The 21,735-nt window shown below is 35.3% G+C and overlaps 2 protein-coding genes across 4 annotated transcripts; one reads left to right on the plus strand and one right to left on the minus strand.

Moving 5' to 3' along the window:
- Positions 1-773: 773 nt before the first annotated feature.
- Positions 774-10,260, plus strand: hars (histidyl-tRNA synthetase). Of its 2 annotated transcripts, XM_048176491.1 has the most exons (14): positions 784-938; positions 1,621-1,909; positions 2,545-2,634; positions 2,724-2,843; positions 2,928-3,023; positions 4,036-4,161; positions 4,562-4,669; positions 4,781-4,879; positions 5,909-6,002; positions 6,114-6,241; positions 8,599-8,871; positions 9,419-9,535; positions 9,609-9,755; positions 10,017-10,260. In XM_048176491.1, the coding sequence occupies exons 2-14, from the start codon at positions 1,799-1,801 to the stop codon at positions 10,068-10,070; spliced, it is 1,563 nt and encodes a 520-aa protein (XP_048032448.1). In that variant the 5' UTR covers positions 784-938; positions 1,621-1,798; the 3' UTR covers positions 10,071-10,260. The 2 variants fall into 2 exon arrangements, with proteins under 2 accessions (XP_048032449.1, XP_048032448.1); XM_048176492.1 differs by lacking the exon at positions 1,621-1,909 and having other exon boundaries at positions 774-938.
- Positions 10,261-10,676: 416 nt separating this feature from the next.
- On the minus strand, positions 10,677-17,129 carry dnd1 (DND microRNA-mediated repression inhibitor 1). 2 transcript variants are annotated; one of them, XM_048176494.1, is made up of 5 exons: positions 16,974-17,129; positions 16,686-16,791; positions 13,928-14,389; positions 11,401-11,698; positions 10,677-11,319 (listed from the first exon to the last, which is right to left on the minus strand). In XM_048176494.1, exons 1-5 carry the CDS (start codon positions 16,995-16,997, stop codon positions 11,160-11,162), a joined length of 1,050 nt encoding a protein of 349 aa, XP_048032451.1. In that variant the 5' UTR covers positions 16,998-17,129; the 3' UTR covers positions 10,677-11,159. The 2 variants fall into 2 exon arrangements, with proteins under 2 accessions (XP_048032451.1, XP_048032450.1); XM_048176493.1 differs by having other exon boundaries at positions 10,677-11,698.
- Positions 17,130-21,735: the final 4,606 nt, after the last annotated feature.

Below are 21,735 nucleotides of genomic sequence, written 5' to 3' on the forward strand. Positions count from 1 at the left end.
GTTATGTAGAGTACTTTATTGCCACATCTACAAATTCATAGATACACAATGATTTCTCATTGTAAATCTAAAAAAACAGTAGACAGACACCATTACATTACATAACAAAGATAGTGTACAAATTACAAAGATATAGAAAAAAATAGATAAGTTATGAATATATATAGACACACACACACACACACACACACACACACACACATATATATATATATATATATATATATATATATATATATATATATATATATATATATATATATGTAACTAGCTCGAACTCTACCATTAACATGTTTTAAATATTACTACTACTAATACTACTACTAATAATGTAACAATAATAATGATTATTGTTGTTATTATTAGTAATAGTATTTTAGCAGCAGTAGTATTCATAAACATAATTCAAAATAATAAACAACAATATTTTTTGTCCCCTTTATAAAAAGATTAGATATAGAGAATAATATTTAAATAGAATAAAATAATAAAAGTAATAATTATGAAAATGTATGTATTAAGTGTGAAACTAACTGAAGACTAACTGAACGGCCATTGCGTTCTTTTTTATTTAAAATAAAAACAAATAATACTGATAATTTACTGAAATAGCCAGCATATGGTGAAAGAAAAAAATGAAATAGTTTTCTTTTGCTTTTGGGGCGTAACACGAAAAAATGTCCTCTAGTCTAGTCTAGGGTTTCATCGTTCCCCACGTTTTCCGCTGATGATATACAGCGCCATCTAGTGTTCATCTGAGGAAATACAGTGACGTTTAAAGTGTGCGCCCACAGTAGTAGCTGCAGTTCAGTTCAGTCGCTGGTTCATCGTCGGCTCTGTGAAGCACCATGGCCGATAAAGCACAGCTACAGGAGGCGATTAAAACACAAGGAGAGGTCGTCAGGAAACTGAAATCAGAGAAAGCGAGCAAAGAACAGGTTAGTATAAGCTCTGAATCGTTCTTTTAAGCTTAATGAAGGAACACATGGAATGACCAATAACTGCTTGCTGTATCTTTCATATGAGAAAACAGGAGATCATAAATGTTTAGGTCTGATCTGCATGGCAGGTTATGAGCTGTTTTAGGAGACTGGATTGCTTCCAATATCATTATTCAAGATTTAATGAATGTTATTCTACATTAGACTTTCGGCATGATGCTAACTGTTAGCTAGCTGATGCAATCTGTCAGCCGTGGTGGACATCAGTACTGTATATAGATGGATAAATAAATCTGTATTGATGAATGGATATTTTTTAAATGCATTCATTTCTAGTGATTGCTTGTTTTAGAATGAAAATGTCAAGGTATTGGGCGTCCAGTGACATAAAGGGGGACTCATAATTATATTTCAGGATGTCTGTAGTACCATAAAATATGACAAAAAAAAAACCCATGAACCATGTTTGTAGTAAAGTGTGTATGTTAAAGGGTAAGTTGAGTCATATGTGAGGGATTTACATTTCAAGGGGTGATAGAAAAGGCCTAATGTGGTTTATGTGCTCAAGTAAGAGATATGACATGATTCTAACTCAGTTTGGGGATGCTGGTGGATTTTGACGGCTTCCTCTCATGTTTTGCTTCCTCGTTGCTGTGTTGCCTCTCTTACGGGCCCCTAGTGACAGGGTTGCTCACCACTTTTCTCCTGTTCTTCCTACTTGTTGCCACGGATATCACCACCATTATCACCGCACACCTGGAATATCCCTGCTGTTTGTGGGATCGGACGGTTCACCTGTGGATGCTTTTGGACTGTATGGTATTGTGACTTTGGTGTGTGTATGTTTGGACTGCATAATGAATGCCCTGGGGCTGGTCTCCATGCGCCTGTGTGCTGGACTCATGGGCCGTCGGTCTGCTGCACACCTGCCATCTCTGCGTTTCTCTTCTGGAATGACTTTATCACAGGTAAATTTTTATTTCAGTCACTCTTGATCTTGTCTTTTAGCTTTAATTGCCATCTGTCATTTGTTCGCATCCTGTTTCCAGTCCAAAAACTTATAGAACTTATTGAATGCTGAGAAAAAACAAAAAATATATATTTTATATCATAAATATATCAACATTCTTAATATATATTCATTATGTGTATACATAGACTATCATTTAAAGTTTTTTTTTGTTTGTTTGTTTTTTTTAAAGAAGAAATGTACTATTTTGATCTAACAAATGTAGCCTTGGTGAGCATAAGAGACTTGAAAAACATGAAAAAATATATATATATATCTTACAGCCCCCAAACATTTGAACGCTATACATGTAAGGTTGAAAAAAAAAAACTGATTTTATAATTTTTCTTTTCCCCTCAATTAAATACATGCAGCAAATACTAATGTGATGTATAGAGAAAATGAGAATTTTGTGCTTAATTTGTTTGTGAAAATAATATCACAATGCAAAAATAAATCCTTCAAATTGGCTTCTTTTGATTTTGGGGTGAAATATGATCTGGATATTTTCTTGACAAGTTTCATGATTCAGCCATGATATTTGTGTGTTCATTATGCTGAAGGTAAAAAAAAAACTGTTCCGTTTGTTCTCAGATTGATGAAGAGGTGGCCAAACTGTTGCAGCTGAAAGCTCAGCTGGGAGGAGATGAGGGAAAACATGTGTTTGTTCTCAAAACAGCCAAGGTATAACACTTTGTGACATTGTAGACATGCGGGTTTGTTTAAAGTGAGCTGTTTTGTACCGAGCAATATCTCTTCTTTCCTCTCTGTAGGGGACCAGGGACTATAACCCCAAGCAGATGGCTATAAGAGAAAAGGTTTTCAACATCATCATCAGCTGCTTTAAACGCCATGGTGCTGAAACCATCGATACCCCCGTCTTTGAGCTGAAGGTCTCTTGAACAGTTACACAATAGTTTGTGCATCACATTATCGCATTAATTGATTGTAATAACCGTTTATTTGCGTTTCTTTAGGAAACATTGACAGGGAAGTATGGAGAAGACTCTAAACTTATTTACGATCTGAAGGACCAGGGAGGAGAACTTCTGTCCCTGAGATATGACCTCACTGTATCCATAAGACATGTTTTTATTGATCTTATATTGAATTTTTATTTTGTAGATGTTTTTTTTTTGCAGATTGTTTTATTTTAAACCTAAATAACCTTTTTTTTTTCTTTTTTTTTAAATGTCAGTGTGAGAAATTAATACAATAAGGTTTCATTTGTTAACATTAGTTAATGCATTAGCTAACACAAACAATGAACATTGTTTTTACTGCATTTATTAACCTTTCTTACTGTTAGTTAATACAAATGTTCATGTTACTTCACAGTGCATTAATGTTAACAAATACAAATTTAGGTTCTAAAAATGTATTAGTAAATGCTGAGATTAACATTGTTTAATAAATGCTGCAGAAGTTTTGTTAATTGTTTCTTTAACTAATGTAGTTAACAAATGAAACCTTATTGTAAAGTGTTACAGATAAATTGATTAAAGAGACGGTTCACCAAAAACTGATCTTTTTTTTTAAATAATTTACTCACCCTCGTGTTGTTCCAGACCTGTATGAGTTTCTTTCTTCTGTTGAACACAAAAGAAGATATTTTGAAGAATGTTGGTAACCAGACAGTAGCCATAGTATTTTTTTTTTTTCCCTACTATGAAAGTCGGTGGCTACCGTCAGCTGTCTGGTTACTAAGATTCTTCAAAATATCTTCTTTTGTGTTCAACAAAAGAAGAAACTTGTACAGGTCTGGAGCAACATTAGGGTGAGTAAATGATTACAAAATGTTCATTTTTGGGTGAACTATTGAGCAAACCAAAAAAAAAAAAAAAATCAGCACCCAATTAAGTTGTAGCATAGTCTAGGTTGCACTAAAAAAATCTGAATTTTTTTTTTTCATTTCAATTAATAATTGTACATGTATTGGTGATTGGTGTATTTATTATATTGCTGTAAAAGCATTAATAGCTGTAGCATATAGTGCAAATACATGTATACAGTCATCTTAATTCCATTTTTTTGAAGATTCAACAGTGCTGCCTATAGTTGGCTCCTTGACTTTGTCCTCTTCAGGTCCCGTTTGCTCGCTATCTCGCAATGAACAAAATCACCAACATCAAGCGCTACCACATCGCTAAAGTGTACCGTAGAGACAACCCAGCCATGACCCGGGGCCGATACAGGGAGTTCTACCAGTGTGTGAGTACCTTGCTCTGGATTCTGGGACCTTTCTGGACACCTGTGCTTTCTGTTTGTTTAAAGAGGGGATTTTGGGAGACAATAACTTCATTTGTTATGCACTTTGATCTTTGAAACTTTTACATTCACAAACAAACAAATTGTACACTACATGAAAGGCAATATCCGAAAATGCATAATAAGAGGACTTCAACATTTTTAATTTCTGTTTTTAATTTTTCATAAGGCTGTATGTTAGATATATGGGTAAAAATTTTGTTGAATCTGAAGGCAAAACACCCCTTAATAAAATTAATTACTAGTATCATCATTATAATTATTATTGTCATTATTATTAGTTGTAGTGTTATTATTATTCATTTTTAAAATTCTAAATAATTCTTGTTCTCTGTGGCTGCAGGATTTCGATATTGCAGGTCAGTACGATGCCATGATCCCTGATGCTGAGTGTCTGAAAATTGTATACGAGATCCTGAGCGAATTAGATCTTGGAGATTTTCGTATCAAGGTTGGTGGCTGGTCAGCATGAGAAAGTTGTTGTGGTCATTAGAGTCTTTGCAGGACCTCTTGTTGTATATTTATCAGTTTGAGATGAATAGTCACTGTTGTGGTGTTTCAGGTGAATGACCGACGCATTCTAGACGGAATGTTTGCCGTGTGCGGTGTTCCTGATGAGAAGTTCCGTACAATCTGCTCCACAGTGGACAAATTGGATAAGGTGAGAGATCAAACTGCAAGAGAATTTTGACAGATCTATCTATCTATCTATCTATCTATCTATCTATCTATGTACAGTAGATGTAAATTTTTTCTTAAGGAAAACAAATGTTGCCAAGCACAAATCTTATTGCAGTTATTGGATTGGAGGCATGCTACAAATAATGTTTAGTGAATTTTTATTCACACATAATTTCATTGTTAATTACATTGATGAACACTTTTTCACTGACGAAAACAAGATATTAACTAATAACCAGTTTTGAATGACAAAAACTATGACAAAAATCTATTTACATTTTCATCTACGCTGTGTGATGATGCGAAAGAGCTCAGTTCATTCCAGTTTTCTGTGCGCACAAAGAATGCCGCCTCTCAGACGTCAGCGCACAAGTACTGGATTGAACTCTCTTTCACATCTTTCAGACAAACACACACAAAAATGTCAATGTCCATTTTGGCAAGTATTCACGTAAACACAGTTGGTTATGTCTTAAGTGATTGTAATCAGTTGGGAGAATATCGGATGTGTATCAGTGTTTTGGATTCTGCTGCTGTCCGTCATTGTTAATTAAACAACTAAAGAAAAAGAGAAAATCACTCACTGCTCTTGACTGAATAATTTTAATAGCTTTGAGAATTAATCTCTATTTAATTTATACAAATAAATGTCTGCTTGAAAGAATGAATGCTGCATGCAATTTGTTATAAAGAATGCATATATCATTAATTAAAAATAAAACCATTTTCTTTGAGATTTTATTTAATTTTAAGATAAAGATATTTTATATGTCAGAGGCAGAGCAGCTAAATCTGTCTGCATTTTATGTCCAAACCTTATCATTCATATTAAGAGGTTAATTATAAGAGGATGTTTTCTCCAGGAGTATGTAATGAGTTTGAGTTATATAGTCGATTTAAACTAGACTAAAACAATTCAGATAATTAAAATATGGCCAAAAATTTACTGTTAAAATTAACTCTCATCAATACAACCCTAATTTAAGGTTGCCCATTGTTGTGTTTGTAGATGGCCTGGGAGGATGTAAAAAAGGAGATGGTAAATGAGAAAGGTCTTTCAGAGGAAGTTGCTGATCGGATCTGGGAGTATGTCAGCATGCAGGGTAAGTAACATTCATCACACCCACTTTTCACAATCACCTATAGTCAATTTTTACCTGACCAGATGTTACCTGGGGTGTTTTCCTATTTCCTCTGACGTCTTTGACCTCTAGGTGGGAAAGATCTGGCTGAGCGGCTGCTTCAGGACCCCAAACTGTCCCAGAGCAAACAGGCCTGTGCTGGGCTCACAGATATGAAGCAGCTCTTCAGCTACCTGGAGCTCTTCCAGGTCACAGACAAGGTGAGGTCAGAGGTCAAGAATGCTTCAAAAGAAAAGTTATTTCCTATTGTCCTCAATACTGAAGAAAAGGTTTGCTGTACCCACTGATCTATATAAATGACTGGATTACTCATTGCGTTCTAAACTGCCAGCATGTGTTCGATTTTGGACGCAGCGATTGTGTCTTAGGCAAACTGCCGACACAGGTAACTGATCTAGCACAAAATGATTTCTTTATCTGTGCAATTACTGTATGCAGGAAAAATTAAACATGAACCCCCAAAAAAGGTTTTAAGCCAGTTATTTATATCTTTTGCTGTAGTGTGTCAATAGGAAATATCCGTTCACATTTCCAAACATTCATTTTGCCATTAATTGTAATAATCCATTGAGATTTTTGAATATGCAATAAGACTGATAACAGCCGGTGCTCCACATGGAGATCAGAGCTCACCATCATCAAAGCCGTCTGTGATTACATGAAGAAACATATGAAACTGAGACAAACCAAATCCAGAAGAACTGTGGCCGTGTCTCCAAGAGATTTTAAGAAAACTGCCTCCAAAGCTACCTGAAATTATGCCCAAGTGTACCTGGACAAGAGCTGTTTTAAATGCAAAGGGTGGTCACACAAAATATTGTTTTGATTTAGTTAATATAATTTAATTGATTTATAACAGTATTTTTTAAAAACATCCTCACTTTACAGCATTTGTGTAAATCTTTTTCTCAAGTGCCTAAAACTCTTCCCAGTACTGTATCTTTGCAGGCAGGTTTCTTCAAGCATCTTAGAGACACGGCCACAGTTCTCCTGGATTTAGTTTGTCTCAGTTTCATCTTTTTCTTCATGTAATCACAGACGGATTCGATGATGGTGAGATCAGATCACTGTCTGGAGCACCGCTGTTGTCAGACTGCTTGTGTATTCAAAAATCTCACTGGATTATTACAATTAATGGCAAAATGAATGTTTGGAAATATAAACGGATATTTCCTATTGACACACTACAGCAAAAGATATAAATAACTGGCTTAAAACCTTTTTTGGGGGGTGAAAATACTGACGTGCCTAAGACTTTTGCACAGTACTGTATATCTGCCACTTATTATATTGCACTATATTGTATCAAAATCCAAGGTTTACCATGTAACATCTTGCTCAGAGTGACATTTATAATTGCTTGTCTTTAAATTTATACGCAGTCAGCGTCATTCCTCTGAATAAATTATGAAGCATGTATATTATTTCAAATTCTTTGACTATTTACTAGCATGACAGTTTGATATGAGTTATGTGTTATTTGTTATGTTGTTGAGCTAATTATTCATTTAACCAGTGTTTAAGTCATTGTCTTTGCTGCTTTGAAATACATGTTCAACGAAAACACTGTTGAATCATTTACAGTTACTGTATGAATAAAAATATCATATAGCACAACATAATTACATAACCACAGTGAATAACTGTACATGACAAATTAATTTGTATGCGCATGCCTTACAAAGCATAAATTTGTATTCGGATTTCAGAAGAATCATTGTGGCATTTGTAATACAAATGTTGAGGTGTCTTGTCTGCTAGCTGATCTGATATTCGCTACTGTAATGAAGATGAAAGCAACTTTTAATAAGCAAATAACCATTTAATGTTAAGGACATTTTTTTTGTTGTTAGAACGTACAGGGAGACTTCAGATATAAAAACACGTTTCCTCATTAAAAATCAGATGATTTCCTATTCAATAGAATGTGAGGGAAAATGATGTCAGGAATACACAAGCAGTGGATTCACTTTTAATGATGTCATGAGAAATCCAGTCATTTCTATAGATTAGTGATTGTACCACAAGGGTATTAAGACCAGTACTGAAAATGCTTCTACTTTGTATCTTTTCTTATTGAATAAAAATCCGGTCAATAAAATTAAAATTTATATTTTCTTATTGATGTTTGCATTATGCATTAAATTGCATTAATGTTCGCCAAGAAATTCTATAAATTAAGATGATCTTCCAATATTGGCAAAAACAAAAAAAAACAAAAAAAATCCAAGCCACTCAAGAGTCTAGTGACAAATTTTAACCAAACTGACATAATTACGAGTTAGAACAAAAAAACTTGGATTAACTTGAAAGAGATGCTGTATCACATCACACCTGATTATTATTCTTTTTTTATGCTTCACATGCATTTTTCTTACATTTTATGACCCATTAGATAAGAAATACACACCCTATAAAGTTTATTACAAGGGTTTTTCGGTTCAGTAAATTCAGTTATAATTTCATGTTCATTATTTCTGCATTATTGTCTGCATCTGTGGTCTTGTTCTTTTTGTTTGCCCCCATTAATTTTTAAATCTCTCTCTATCTCTTCTAGGTGGTGTTTGATCTGAGTCTGGCGCGAGGACTGGACTATTACACAGGTGTGATTTATGAAGCGGTGCTATCCCAGACAGTCCCAGCACCAGTGTCTATGCCCGCAGAGCAGAACGGAGCGGATGAGGCAGGTATAAGCGTTGGCAGCGTGGCCGGCGGAGGGCGATACGACGGTCTGGTGGGCATGTTTGACCCCAAGGGCAGGAAAGTGCCCTGCGTAGGCGTCAGCATTGGGATTGAGAGGATCTTTTCCATCATGGAGCAGAAGGCCGAGGTTAGAGAAAGAGGGACATGTTTGAGGGCATATAAAATCAAAAAAACAAAAACAAAAAAAAACTCCCATATTTTTTCTAACTAAAGTCTTTTTTGGAAGCATGCGTTCTACAGTAGTGTTTTAAGAATACATTTAATTTAAGAATTAAATGTAACAATGTCATTTTGCAACACATTTACCAGTAACACAAGGTTCATTAGTTAACATGAACTAATTCTTCTGAACTGCACTTCTATAGCATTTATTAACCTTTAAATGTTAATTTCAACATTTACTAATACATTATTAAAATTAAGAGTTGTATTTGTTTACATTAATATTCTGTAAACTAACATGAGCAAACTATGAATGGATGTATTTTTATTAACAAGTTTAACAAATATAGTAACTATATTTATTGATTTATTGATTTTAATTAAGTATTTAAATGTGTATTTTTTTCTGTATATTTAATTAATCATTTGAGTATATTTTTATAATATTGCCACTGTGTTTTAATATGAAAAGGTATTTGAATACAAATATGTAATATTCCCATCTCCTCCAGACATCTTCAAAGAAGGTGCGCACCACTGAAACTCAAGTGCTGGTGGCTTCAGCGCAGAAGAACCTTCTAGAAGAGCGACTCAGACTGACCACAGAGCTTTGGAACGCTGGAATCAAGGTTTGTATATGCTTGGATGTCATATCAAGAAAAAATAAATGAATTTTCTCTGACACTGTATTATGTGCTGCAGGCTGAAGTTTTATATAAGAAAAACCCAAAGCTGTTGAGCCAACTGCAGCACTGTGAGGAAACCGGGATTCCACTTGTGGCTATTTTAGGAGAGCAAGAACTCAAAGATGGAGTCGTGAAATTGCGCAACGTGGCCAGCCGAGAAGAGGTGAGCTTTGACATCTCTAGACTGTCGGGGATTTGTTTTAACCTCTAATGTACATGTAATTTGTATAAAACAATTTGAAATGCCATTCAACATTTAACTGATAAAATAATTGTATGCATTATTCCACACTAAATATTATGCATGTTTAATCCAGTTTTCATTTTTGAAAATAAATTTTACATTCGTATACCTTAATAACCTTTGAGTAACGAGTCAAGAAAAATGTTAAAAATAACTAATATTTTGTCTGGTTTCCTGCAGGTGGATGTGCCCAGAGCGGATCTGGTGGATGAAATCAAGAAACGGACCTTGTAATCTTAAAAAAAAAAAAAATCTTAAACAGCCACCATATAGACGGAGGACAGCGGCGCTCCTATTTACCACATGCCAGTTACAGTTGTGTCAGTTGAACATGTACATTAACGAGAAAATATTCAACTCATTGCCTGCTCTTTTAAAATGTGCTTGGATTATGTCCGATCTGTCAATAAATGTGTAACTAAGATATTTTGTCTCGTCTTTATGATCCGTTTTAATGCCACATGCAAAATTCTACACCTTTAACATTTTCTGACTTTTTGATCCTCTTAATTAAGAGAGCCATAAATATGAGTATTTTACAGCTGTACGTATGTTATTTTATAGTCATATTGATATATAATCATAAGATTTTTGGCCAAATTATGTAGCCCTTCATGCAAGCACAGCAAACCTGGGGTTCTATTAAAAAAATGTGATTTATTCCCCAAATCGTGCAACCCTTAGAATGGTACCTCAAATCACATGGGGTGCTATTCATTTCAGTTGTTTTATGTTTTAAGGTTTAATTCTTACGTTAGGGGTTTTCACTTACCACAAGTATGAGAAATGGCAATATATGCATGTCATAATCAGGGACGTGAGCAATAGCCTGCACAAGTATTATTTCTTGAACAACTTATTTACTGTACAAAAGTCATTTATAGTCAATACAACCCATCAAACAAGGAAACACAAGAGCACACCATGCAGTCAACAATCGTGACAAACACGCAAAACAAATTGTGAAGTAAAAAACGGTGAAAACATTCAAAATAATAAGTTGTGAAAACATGCAGTCAACCAAATGTGATGAGGCTGCCTAAACATAAATGATTAATATTACATAGTTAAAATATCATAAAACATTATATCAACAAGAACATAATACTTCAAACTTCTTTCATACCACAGAATTCAAGAGCTTGTAAAATTAAAATAAATTGACTGCCTAGTTCCACTTTCTTTTTAAACAGTAAATGAAATATTTCCGTATCATAAATTTCCACCCATTGATCTGAAACTAGAACAGTACATGCCTTCAAACCATAATACTGAACGTAAAACTGATAACGTCACATTACATTAGGAAAAGCAGCTCAAATTTTAGAAAGCTCGCAAATTTGAGACCTTGCACATGGTTTGGATCACCTGCTCAGCGGCGGCCCGATAAACTTCCCCCTTCATGGCTCCAGCACTGGTGCCTGGAAGGATCTGGACAGCCCCGTACAGAGGCAGAGGGAGGCCTGGGATCAGGACTCTGTAACTGAAGTAGAAGAAGCCATCAGGCCCAGTGTAATTGTAATGAAATTCGTACTGCGGCGCACCGAGTCTGTTCGCCTCGCACATCATCTGTAGCTGAGACACGGTGTCACGGTTCATGAGGGCTTGAGCCATCATTTCATCTCTCGGCGGGGCGGGCGGACCCCCCACAGCCCGGAAAAATGGCAGGAGAGGGGGGGATGCTGGGATATCATGATGAGAGAGCTGAGGGCGCAGGGGTGGAGGGTTGAGGGAGGGTTTAGTGAGGGGTTTCAGACCAGGTGGGGTAAAGCAGTCATCTTGTCCGGTCTTCTCGACACACTTGGACTTGGAGAAGGATGTCCATCTGACAGTAATGGAAATGCCATACTGCTTCTTAAAACCTGGAAGGACACAAGAAATACACAACTCCTTAGCATTCCTTAGGTCTCTTTTGAATGGTTTTCGTACCATGGGTGGTACAGTGGAATGCTAACAAGTTGAAGATAAACCTTTATCATTTAATGGTAGGGCTGGGCGCTAAAACGATAATGATAATTATCATCATGATATAATTTTCCTCAAAAAAAATGATAAAAGTTTGATACAATGTTTATGTGCCAAAAGCGGAACGAAACAGCGCAACTAATTTGAACCGGGTCACACGGACCATTTATCTGCTCGGCCGAAACAGCAGCGCGATCTTACAGAGCAAACGCGTTCACTTGCTGAACGGTCTAAATCACGAGACCACTAAATAGTGTTGTGAGATCCAGTGAGAAGTGCTTATATTCAGTGAAGAACAGGGGCCGTTTTTTAGTCCCAGTCCGTCCCTGGTGAAGAACACAAATGTCTCTGTGATTTAAACTAGTTTAAAACCAGATGCAACAGCACTGACAAACAGGAGAAACACTGTGCGCAACGATACAACCAGAAGGCTTTTCGATCTACAAATCACCATCATTTACCATGTTTTTCCTGTAGTAACACTAACTACACCATAGTATTGTAGCAGAAATTTGGGATGTCGAATTATATTATATCATTAATGAAGACATTAAATGTATTAAAGGAATAATGGAATATAATTACAATATTTTTTATTGATAAGCTACAGCATTTGTGAATTTGTATTTATACTAAGAGTATTTAGGCTACTGTTTTTCATACAAATACCATAGAAACCATATAGTTACATTTTACCACGGTAGTGAGGTGTTAACGTTATATGCGTGGTTTTACCTAACATTTACATATTCTAACTGTTTGAGTTAGGACTCCACAGCCTGTGGTTATCATGATCTAAAATGTATGATACTACGGATGACCAATGGTTCATTTTAATAAAAAGTGGAGTCCTAACTCAAACAGTTAGAATATGTAAATGTTACCCTGTTTAGGTCGTTAGAATTTTTATAGATGTTACCGTTTTTAAAGAACATGTAAATGTTAATGAACATAAATCATCCCAACTCAAGCTACTGCTACTGTCAAATGTGCATTTCTAAGAGACAAAACATGTAATATTATTAATATTGTAGACTGCACTGCAAACTGTGCTGGAGAAACGGGTCATCTAAGTCAGGCAACACAAACCTGTTTCATGATTTGCAACAATATCATTAACGTTAGAACACGCAGAAACTAAGAAATACTCTTCTATTTTGATTTTTTTTTTTTTTTTTTTTTTTTGTTAAGGAAAAAAGACTGAAAAAGTGTAAGAATTCAAAAATGTTTTAAATGTTTGCCTGTTTGGCAAAAGCTTGTCGTGTTTTGACAATAAGGAGTAGTTTAAAACCACAATTAATGGTCTGGTTTCTACAACTTTCACTCAAGAGCAAAAATCTACCTTTACACTTGAATGAAATAAAGATTTGACATTTATCATGATAATTATCGACATCAACTGATATGAAAAATGTTACTGTGATAATTTTTTGGCCATATCGCCCAGCTCTGGTGATATAATATGTCCATTGTCCGACGTAATAGGGGACCGATTATGTCCTTTTTCAAAGTCTTGATTATGTTTTTGGGGAGTACTAGATTTCATGCTTCCAAAAACACCTTATTTTTCACATATTTTGCATTGTCGTAGCACCTCTTTTCTCAGTTTGTCAGTAACGCTCTGGGGTGCGTTTCCCAAAGCGAACTATGGTCGCAAGTTCCGTCGTTACCAATAGAGTTCAATGGGACTTACGACCATGGTTCACCAACGATGCTTTCGGGAAACTCACCCCTGTTTAGTTCGTGTCTCTATGAAACCCCTCCTGAAAAGTGCAATGTGCTCTGATTGGTCAGCTGTTTGGATAATGTCATGCCCCTTACCATAACAGTGAGTTTCAACACACTACTAACTAAATCAACTAGGCCTTGCCCCCTATTTTGCATGTGCTTTGGGTGGGAATTATTTAAATGAGGAATATTGTGACGTGTTTGTTCCCGGAAGAAAACTCAAGACTACAATCGAGGCGTTTCAGGGAGTTCAGAAACAGTGCTTACTGATATACAAAATAACTCACTTTTTCATGCTCAAACAGCAACTTTACACACCATAGAGAGAAAGTTGAAAATGTAAAAAACAAAAAACAAACAAACATAGGTATACTTTATATTTCCATATCCCAGCATACCTTGCACAAGCACTTTCTTGGCCATGGATGCCGCGTAGTGGGAGGAGTAGTTCACTAGAGCCACGACCTCTCTCCCTTTGGGCCCGGCCAACTTCAGCAGGACATCCTCCACACCATCAGACAGCATTTGGACCGCCGCCAGCATCTCCGCCTGATTCACATTAGTCGGAAGATCCCCCAGACGCAGCTGCCGCTTCTCCGTGCTCCTGCGAACCGTCAGACAAACCCCCTCCTGCAGAGGGTATTGATTGAGGGTCATGATGGCAGTGGATGCGGTGAAGGGGTCGGCGTACTTTGCATAGGCAAAGCCTCGGTTCTGCCCGCTGAAGTTCATCATGAGACGGAACTCATAAATAGTGCCGACGCTCTGGAAGAGAGGAATCAGACGGTCCTCGTAGACATCACGTGGGATCTGACTAATAAAAACCTCACAGCCCGGGCCGGGAGGAGGACCTTGCCAACCTGGAGGAAAAGTCAAATAAACGAAAAGGTCAAAATGAGCGATATTATCTTTGCTGCAAAAACAAAAGTGAATAGGGTTAGATTTCAGAAGGACTTTATGATTAATGTTGAAACTAATTATGAGAATAGAATGAGACTGGAGACTTAAGTTGCCCAGGGTTATGCATCAATCCTGTTAAAATTGTCATAATGACAATTGATTATAAATAATAATCATAATAACCATTATTATTAATCAATATATATAATACAGTATTTATAAAGTATAAATAAATATACAATAAAATATGAAAAATAAATACTATATTAAGTAAATAGCACAAACACATATATATATATATATATATATATATATATATATATATATATATATATATATACACACACACACACAGACACACAGACACACAGACACACACACAGTCATGTGAAAAAGAAAGTACACCATTGAATTATGATTGTGCGTAACGTATCAGGTTAATCTGGAGGAAATCATCTGGTTCTTGGCAGGTCTTAAAATTACTAAATTTGTCCATTTTGGTCTAGTTTTTAAATATACCATGACACAGTGTAACATGTCATGTGTTGTTCATCTGAGGTTGTATTTACCTATAATAATATTATATATATATATATATATATATATATATATATATATATATATATATATATATATATATATATATATATATATATATATATTTCTCCAGTGGAGAGAAATGTACAGGAGTTTTTTCTCTCAGTGAATGAATAAGATTTCCTGACAAAAAAAAAAAAGAAATCATCATCACAGATGTTTATCATTTAATCATTTATAATAAACCTTTAGATTTTTCTAATGATGTATAGTGCCCAACCAAAACAGGTGGATGTTGTTTGGACTGTGGTTAGTAATGTTGGGCTATGTAAACAAAACTGACTTAATGTTAAGCAAGAGGTGTTATGTTCCTGCAGTATGCCATTTTTGGCAAATTAAGAAAATGTTTGTCTGAAAACATTTCTTGTTATGGTCTGTATTTTATGTGCATTGTATGGAACATTAACATCCTTTGTCAGTCACATGCCTGTTTAAGTGATGACATGCACTACTTTGTTTCAGAGTTGGTAACAGATGTTTTTTACTTGTGCTACAATTGTGTGGCCTGTGCTATAAAACGTTCAACCTCTGTAGCACCAGTGCTATGTGCAACTATATAATTAAATCTATGAAGAAACAGATAGTAGTTCTTCATTTGCCACAAAGTGTTTTTTAAACAAAATCCTTAATACCCTGGTTAGCTGTAACTTCAAAGCTTCATGAATTCATGTTGACCAGTGGTCAAACTGTGATTAAAAACTTCTTATAATAAATGATGATAATCACAAATGCTGAAATATAATTTTCAAACTGTCAAGATTAGGGATCTTTATTAAAAATGATATATTCTGATATATATTTCAGAGTATATTAAGCTCTTGTACATAAAGATCGAGGCAAAGGTGATTCCACATGATCTAAGCCTTTAAAAGTAGAACTACTGAAAAACTGATGAAAACATCACATAATAAACACTGACCAGAGACCAAAATCAAAGCTGAAAAATATGATGTACTAGGAATTTTAAATTTGTATTATTTATTTATTTTTTATGACAAATTGAATAATGTAGTGTGACATCATGCAACACTATTTGGCGATGTTGTTGCAAAAGATCAATGTGTGTTAAATAAATTAATATACATATAAATACACTTTCAAAATAAACTGGGGAATAAATAAATAATTATAACTAGCCCAGGTCTCTCTTAATGACAAAAAATACTGTTGGTTTTTGATTTATACATGTTATATACTATACATCTAAAGTAATCGACACATCTACAAACCAGTCATTTTCATTAACCATCTAAATCTAATCTAAAACCTTCCAATCAGCAATAATTGAGCAGCAATGAGGACTTGCAGCCTAATTGATCTCCAGGTGTCCATGTTTCAATGAGGTCGAGGCAAAGCACAAAAGAGGCATGGTTCAAACTTTCATAAGATAGCTACAAAGTATCATTCCTACTTGACAAGCTAATTTAAACCAAATAATGAAGATTTGTGCTTAAAACCTCTGAAAGGAGAGGTAAACTTCCAGATTCTGCTCAATGTTATGAAGGAAAACGAACAGCTTCTTTAAGTGATGCAGTGTGCTAAAGCTCGTCTTCATCCGCATGATGCTTCAATCTCATGCAAAGAGACATAAAAGTGAAATGCCACAGGTTGTGTTTTAATTGTAATGGGCTGATCTCAGTTCAATTCAAGAGCACTTACCCGGAGGAGGACCACCATATTTCCTCTGCCCGTTGACCTGTATTAAAGTGATGGAGCTTTTCTGCATCCATTCTTTTAGTGACTTCAATCTCTGCGGGTTCAAAACCTGCCAGCAATCAAATTAAAGAGGTGATTCTTTACATGTTATATCGATGAGCTGACTTGCTCTCAAACGTCAAACTCTGCAGATGGCACACGAATAAAATCGTCTTGAGCCAAATTCTATTGTGAAAAGTTTTGGCAAAAGTATGTTGTTCATAAACATAAACTCTAAATAAACGTCCTCACCTGCTGTAGCTGCTGTCCCTCCATGTCGCTGCCCACCTATGATGGCACACCTGTACATTGCTGGAAAAGTCAAGCAAAGGTCATTAAAATAAACCTCATGACTCCTCTAGAGACACTATTGGACACATTTGAGGAAAGGGGGCGGATTCTGCGCAACGTGCTCAAATTTTAGTCCTTAAACAGAGGTGATGCTGAGACTTACAAAAATAAGTTTTATTTACAGCTTGACAAATGTATAATTACTCATGTTTGCATTTGTTTTAAGATTAAACCGTTATGTAATTTTTTAACACGGGTTTAATTGAGGAACAATAATCAGAGACGTTCCACTCTTCACCAGCAGGTGGCAGCCGCGCATGTGATTATTTAAATGAACGTCATTCCAGCACCCCTGGACACAATGTTACTTTTTAAAAACATGTTTGATTTCATCTTTAAAGAGTCGTATATGTGCAAACACGCCGTTTTATTTATATTTTTATTATTCATTGTACGAAACAGAAGGACATATGGAGCTCATCCTGTTTTTATTCAATGAAAAAAAAAATGTTTTGTTATTAGGTGTCCTGCTGGGCTGAGTTTGTCACAGGCCATGACCTCTGCGCCATAAAACGGACAAAAACAGCAGTGGTTGTTTTGTTGTTCTTGGACAATCCATGTGTTTGTTTACAAGGAGTATTCTCTCTCTCTCTCTCTCTCTCTCTCTCTCTCTCTCTCTCTCTCTCTCTCTCTCTTATTATTTTAGGGTAAAATGAAGTAAGATTACCTTACCCCTCTTTTAATATTTGACATTTTGTGCTATAACAACTAAATTATCAAATATTTCTATTTATTTCATATAATAACAGATAGATTGATACATCATCATCCTGCAAATGGTAAACTTATCTCTAAATGTCTAAATGTTACAGTTTAAAATTAAATTCACATTGTTCTTAAGGGGGCACATTCTTCCATCTTCCCCTATATTATATTATATTATATTATATTATATTATATTATATTATTAAATTGAAATAAAATTGGAAGAAAATCCAATATAACTATGCATAACTTGCAAAATAAATAACTTTTTTCTTTATTATAACTGGATGCCACTTACTGAATTAAACATACAAGGCGATGAGTTCACATGACAACAACATAGCATTTCAAACATGTATCATTGCATATATTTCTAAAATATTACAGTCAACAGTGTGCACTGCACAGTATGCAAGAGTTCCATTCCAAACACACATTTTCTCACACTTCATTTTAAGCTGTCAAGTGTGAATAAATAATCTCAAGATATTTGGTATCTCTGTAACTCCACTTCAAAGGCCATGCTTGTTAAAGCATGCATTTTTTATTATGTACTAAAAAACCTGTCTTTAGACTCATCTTGAAAATGCGTGTCACCGTGACACCTTGTTTTTGAATATGCATATGTCTCCATCTGAGTTTTTTTTTAATGGTGGCAAATGAATGAGAGTTTATTTTGTCATACAGCTCTGGCCAAGTTACAATAAACTGTAGGTCTGGAGCATAAACGACATGAAAATGATCAAAGACAGTATTTTATGTACCGGCTTTTGAATTAACACCACCTTAGCGAATGCATGAGAGTGCAGGTACACAGTTTGTCAGTGTAAAGTGATGCTGTGCCAGATGAAAGGCAGACCCTGGCTTAGTTCTCAGTGTGGCCTGCAGCTCTGACTTTTTAGCAGGAGAAAATCCTTCCATTGCCTCACAGCCTTTTAATTCTCAGAAAAGAAAAACAGACAGAACAGACAACTGGCATATCTTTTCTCACTCCCTTCTGCACCTTGCATACTTTGCATCTTTCAATTTTCCTAGTGGTGACATGCATGATACGTCTTTTTACCATAGTGTAATTAAAGTTTATTTGCATGGAAATAAACACATCAACACCTCCTAAGGTCATAATGCCGCCTCACATTGTCACATATACTGCAGTCACCGTGATAATAATATTAAACACTTCATTTGATTTACAGTCTGTGCATATCATTTTCACAAATTGGACTTGTGGAAAATGTGACCAGCTAGTTAGGTCACCTGTGGATTGATGGTTTTATCCAGCGTCAGGTTTGAAGGTGATAAAGAAGAATTTATATACATTGGGAGTTTTATGGCAAGCATAATTAAGTTGTATTTGGATATTACTGTGTTTCTTGTTTATAAACAGCGTTGCATTTGCCTTTGGCTAATTAAGTTATAACCTTTTACATCTAAATATTGAAATCAGGCCTATCTGACTGATGTTATCCGGTTGCTATGCAATGTGTGCTGCATAGCGACAGCAGTTCCGTTGCCGTGGGGTCGTCATGCACATCTGTGAGCCTGTCCTGAAATGCACACACATACACACACACACACACACATACTCTCATACCCCACCCGCCCCGCCTCATGAAGAGGCTGATCCTGCCCCTCTGCCTCCTCGGGGCTCACCGAGGGACAAGCAATCTGTCCAATGTCAAAACTCATATCCTCAGTCCTGTCACTCACCCTGTAAACACTCGCACTAACTTTCAGAGCATTGCAATGAACTTTAATCTTCTTTTGGCATTTAGGAGGAGTGCTTCATCTGATCACACTGATCACACCAATATCACATGTATGATATGATGATACACACATATATACACACAGATCTAATTGTGCCAATATATTGATTTCTTTACAAATGCAAATGTTAAAAAGTATGCTGAATATAGATAGATAGATAGATAGATACATACATACATACATACATACAGTACAGTCCAAAAGTTTGGAACCACTAAGATTTTTAATGTTTTTAAAAGAAGTTTCGTCTGCTCACCAAGGCTACATTTATTTAATTAAAAATACAGTAAAAAACAGTAATATTGTGAAATATTATTACAATTTAAAATAACTGTTTTCTATTTGAAAATATTTCACAAAGTAATTTATTCCTGTGATGGCACTTTTGTGCCATCATCTTAACACTTTTGTTTTTGCCCCCATTTTTCATGAGCTGAACTCAAAGATCTAAGACTTTTTCTATGTACACAAAAGGCCTATTTCTCTCAAATATTGTTCACAAATCTGTCTAAATCTGTGTTAGTGAGACTGAGATGTGTTGCATGCATGAGGCAAATGGTGGTCACAGATACTGACTGGTTTTCGGACCCCCCCAATAAAGTAAAACTGCACATTTTAGAGTGGCCTTTTATTGTGGCCAGCCTAAGGCACATCTGTGCAATAATCATGCTGTCTAATCAGCATCTTGATATGCCACACCTGTGAAGTGGATGGATTATCTCGGCAAAGGAGAAGTGCTCACTAACACAGATTTAGACAGATTTGTGAACAGTATATGAGAGAAATAGGCCTTTTATGTACATAGAAAAAGTCTTAGATCTTTGAGTTCAGCTCATGAAAAATGGGGGCAAAAACAAAAGTGTTGCATTTATAATTTTGTTCAGTGTATATACTTTCATGCCCTAAATGTTTGAAATTAGCTTGATTAGATAGATAGATAGATAGATAGATAGATAGATAGATAGATAGATAGATAGATAGATAGATAGATAGATAGATAGATAGATAGATAGATAGATAGATAGATAGATAGATAGATAATTGTAGGTAATAGGTAATTGTACTAAAAAATGAAATTATATTATTAAAATATATATATTCATCAATATTGGACATTAATAAGTAGGTGTGTCTTCTTTTAAATGGCAGCGTAGATTAAATTGCAAAAAGTGCACTCTAAACAATGCTAACTCAAAAATTCATTAAAAAAAATTGATAGCAGAAAATGTCCATTATTTAATAATTTATTTAGAAAATGTCCATTATTTAATAATTTATTTAGAAAATGTCCATTATTTATAAATTAGCCTTGATGATATATTGGTCCATGCAGTCCACTCTATTTTGCAAAATGTTACAAAAATATATGTAAACTTAGATGTCTCAACATATTAATGTTGATTGTTAACTTGTTCTTTTGACTAGCTATTCATTCATTCATTCATTCAGGAGGTAATAAAGCAACTTCCATCTTAAGTGCAGGAAGAGCTATCATTTCTTAAAAGCCTATCAGCGCCACAATAAATAGTAAACAGTAACTGTTTTAGAGGAGAGGAACAGCTTGCTCATAGCTTAGAGGCTCCCTGATGTTTTAACCGGGTAAAAACGTGACTGAAGTTTCTGTGAGTTCCTCCCTCCAGCCACACTAAAACCTGATTCTCTCATCAGAAACTACTGCATATGTTCTTAAAGGTGTTTGCTAAGGTAATCATCACTATTATTATTATTGCTCATACCTAAGGTTAAGAGTTTCAACAGTTTGTGGTTACTGTGTAACTCATTCAGCACTGTTTGTGCTACACTCTTAAAAATAAAGTTTCTTAACTGATGGTTCAGTGAAGAACTTTTAACATCCATGGAACCTTTCCACTGCAAAAAAAAAAAAAAGCCTCTGATTGAGTCTGAAATGACATTTTTAATTTATGACCTCACCACTTTTAGCTTTGTGATGTGTGTTTGTTTTTTTCATGTGCATTTGTGTGTGTTTTAGTAGTTGGACTCGTACCTGCTGAGCACATGAAATGTGTTTTGTGATTTTTTTTTTTTTTTTTGTGCCACATGCTCTTATTTGCTGGATGATTGCATGTGCAGTGGTGTGTGTGTGTGTGTGTGTGTGTGTGTGTGTGTGTGTGTGTAAGTGAAACATATGAACACTAGCAATCAAGGTGAACAGACGCTGCTAATTCAG

This window comes from Megalobrama amblycephala, linkage group LG23 (assembly GCF_018812025.1).
Source record: "Megalobrama amblycephala isolate DHTTF-2021 linkage group LG23, ASM1881202v1, whole genome shotgun sequence".
NCBI lineage: Eukaryota > Metazoa > Chordata > Actinopteri > Cypriniformes > Xenocyprididae > Megalobrama > Megalobrama amblycephala.

Bases quoted from the DNA above. Each gene is read 5' to 3' on its own strand.
- hars (XM_048176491.1), top strand. From the start codon at position 1,799: ATGAATGCCCTGGGGCTGGTCTCCATGCGCCTGTGTGCTGGACTCATG. The intron at 6,003-6,113 runs GTAAGTAACATT...TTTGACCTCTAG, and splicing joins GGAGTATGTCAGCATGCAGG to GTGGGAAAGATCTGGCTGAG. The intron at 8,872-9,418 runs GTTAGAGAAAGA...CATCTCCTCCAG, and splicing joins TCATGGAGCAGAAGGCCGAG to ACATCTTCAAAGAAGGTGCG.
- dnd1 (XM_048176493.1), bottom strand. From the start codon at position 16,997: ATGGAGGGACAGCAGCTACAGCAG. The intron at 16,792-16,973 runs GTGAGGACGTTT...GATTGCTGGCAG, and splicing joins AGGGACAGCAGCTACAGCAG to GTTTTGAACCCGCAGAGATT. The intron at 11,699-13,927 runs GTATGCTGGGAT...GTGTCCTTCCAG, and splicing joins CAAGAAAGTGCTTGTGCAAG to GTTTTAAGAAGCAGTATGGC.